Genomic DNA, 1,609 nt, shown 5'->3' with positions numbered 1-1,609 from the left:
CCCCCCCCTTTCACTAGTCATTTCTTTGAGCCATGAAAATGGGCGTTTAGCGGGTGCTCTTACTTTTGTTATCTTCTTTCTTCTTAATATTGTTTGCCGGTTTCTGTGGTTGCGATATCTCCCTTGTATGTACAAGACACTGGGGTTGATTGCTAAGTGGGGACGATCTTTTGTCGTTGACAATCTCCATGTTTCTGTTGTGGAGCCATGTCCACAGCGCCCGGGTTGGCGCCATCGTGGTCCAAATTGTGTTGAGAGAAGCGTAAAACGCTTACTTTCAATGAACCCATCGGAGACGTGCAATCTGGTAAGTGGACAATTCCTCAAGAACCGCTGCTTTGGAGCGCTTAAAAAGAAGCGTAAAAACCTGCTGGGCGGTGCAACTGACTGAAGTGTCTTTAGGCCATTCCCAAAGGGGGGACATTTCTCGTTCATGCACAGTAGAATTGTAAATGGGCTGATTCATCAATGTGACGCTCATAACTGCCTGATCTACAACAGGGAACTGCTGTTTTTTTAATTTCCTAATCCATATTATTGTCATTTTCCTCTACTTCTTTTGTATGTTTGTCACAGAGTGACCCGCTATTTCCGGGGTGCCTTGATAGTACTGTGAGCAGAGTAAGTCTGATTCCCTGTAAGGACTTCTCTGTTGACATCCACCCGTTGGTGCTCATATGACCTTAAGCAGTTGCGAGCGCCGTAAAACCTCTGCTGTTAGTTTTTCAAATGATTTGTCTTTCTTCTTTAAAGATCTATCTGTGCCATCTGGCCAGCCAGTCAATCAGTCAGCTTTATATTCTGTCATATTGAGTGCATGTTATTCGTATGCCATAAAATGTTTAACATATCTCTTCCCCAAATACAATCACCAGGGGAGGCAATTCTGAACAAGAAGGCTGTCTACGAGCCATCCAAGACGCAGCGCTTCCGTCAGATCGTCTGCTCGCGCGGAGTGGCTGCCTGCATCCTGGTCGCCATGGGCATCCTCATGGTAGCCATCGCCGTCATCGCAGCCTTTGCGCGCCCTGCCTCGCTCTCCGACTCGTGCGGCGCTCCCAGCAGCAGCGGAAGTGACGCGTCCTCGGGCCACGGCGCGGCCAAGACGTACATCTCCACCAATGGCGAGCCGTTCCCCTGGAAGAGCCTGCGCCTGCCCCGTAGCGTGTCCCCTGAGGCCTACAGCATCTACCTGAACCCCAACGTGAGCGAGTCGTGGTACAGCGGCCGCGTGAGCATGGAGCTCCGCGTGGACCGCCCCACCGACTTCCTGGTCTTCCACAGCTCCAAGGTCACCGTCTCCGAGGTGCATGTGTCCTTGAAGCGGCGGGCCGGCCCCGTGGACGCGGGCGGGGTGGACGTGAGGGAGGTGGATCTGGGTCAGGACCTGGAGGTGCTCAAGGTGTTGGAGTATCCGGGCAACGAGCAGGTGGGACCAGGGTTGTTTTTTTTTGTCAGTTCATTTTGTGTGTTCGTGTCTTTTGTCTGTTCATGTCTTTGACGTTTAGAAATCTGCCCCTTCATCCTCCCTAGAAATGTGTGTGATGTGTGCTTCGGAGAGTGATTGGGAGAGGAAAAAGAAAAGATATGCCGACAAAATCTACTTCGG

At 51.3% G+C, this 1,609-nt stretch overlaps 1 protein-coding gene across 1 annotated transcript in view; it reads left to right on the top strand.

Annotated features, from left to right (window-relative positions):
- The window catches only part of LOC101861770 (endoplasmic reticulum aminopeptidase 1), a gene marked incomplete in the record, with an annotated part of 33,178 nt that overhangs the window by 492 nt on the left and 31,077 nt on the right, over nt 1-1,609 (top strand). The window contains 1 exon segment of the mRNA XM_013088932.2: nt 876-1,429. Coding sequence (XP_012944386.1) covers nt 876-1,429 — 554 coding nt within the window.

This window comes from Aplysia californica, unplaced genomic scaffold, assembly GCF_000002075.1.
Source record: "Aplysia californica isolate F4 #8 unplaced genomic scaffold, AplCal3.0 scaffold00837, whole genome shotgun sequence".
Classification (NCBI taxonomy): Eukaryota; Metazoa; Mollusca; class Gastropoda; order Aplysiida; family Aplysiidae; genus Aplysia; species Aplysia californica.
This window is presented reverse-complemented; position numbering and strand designations above follow the sequence as displayed.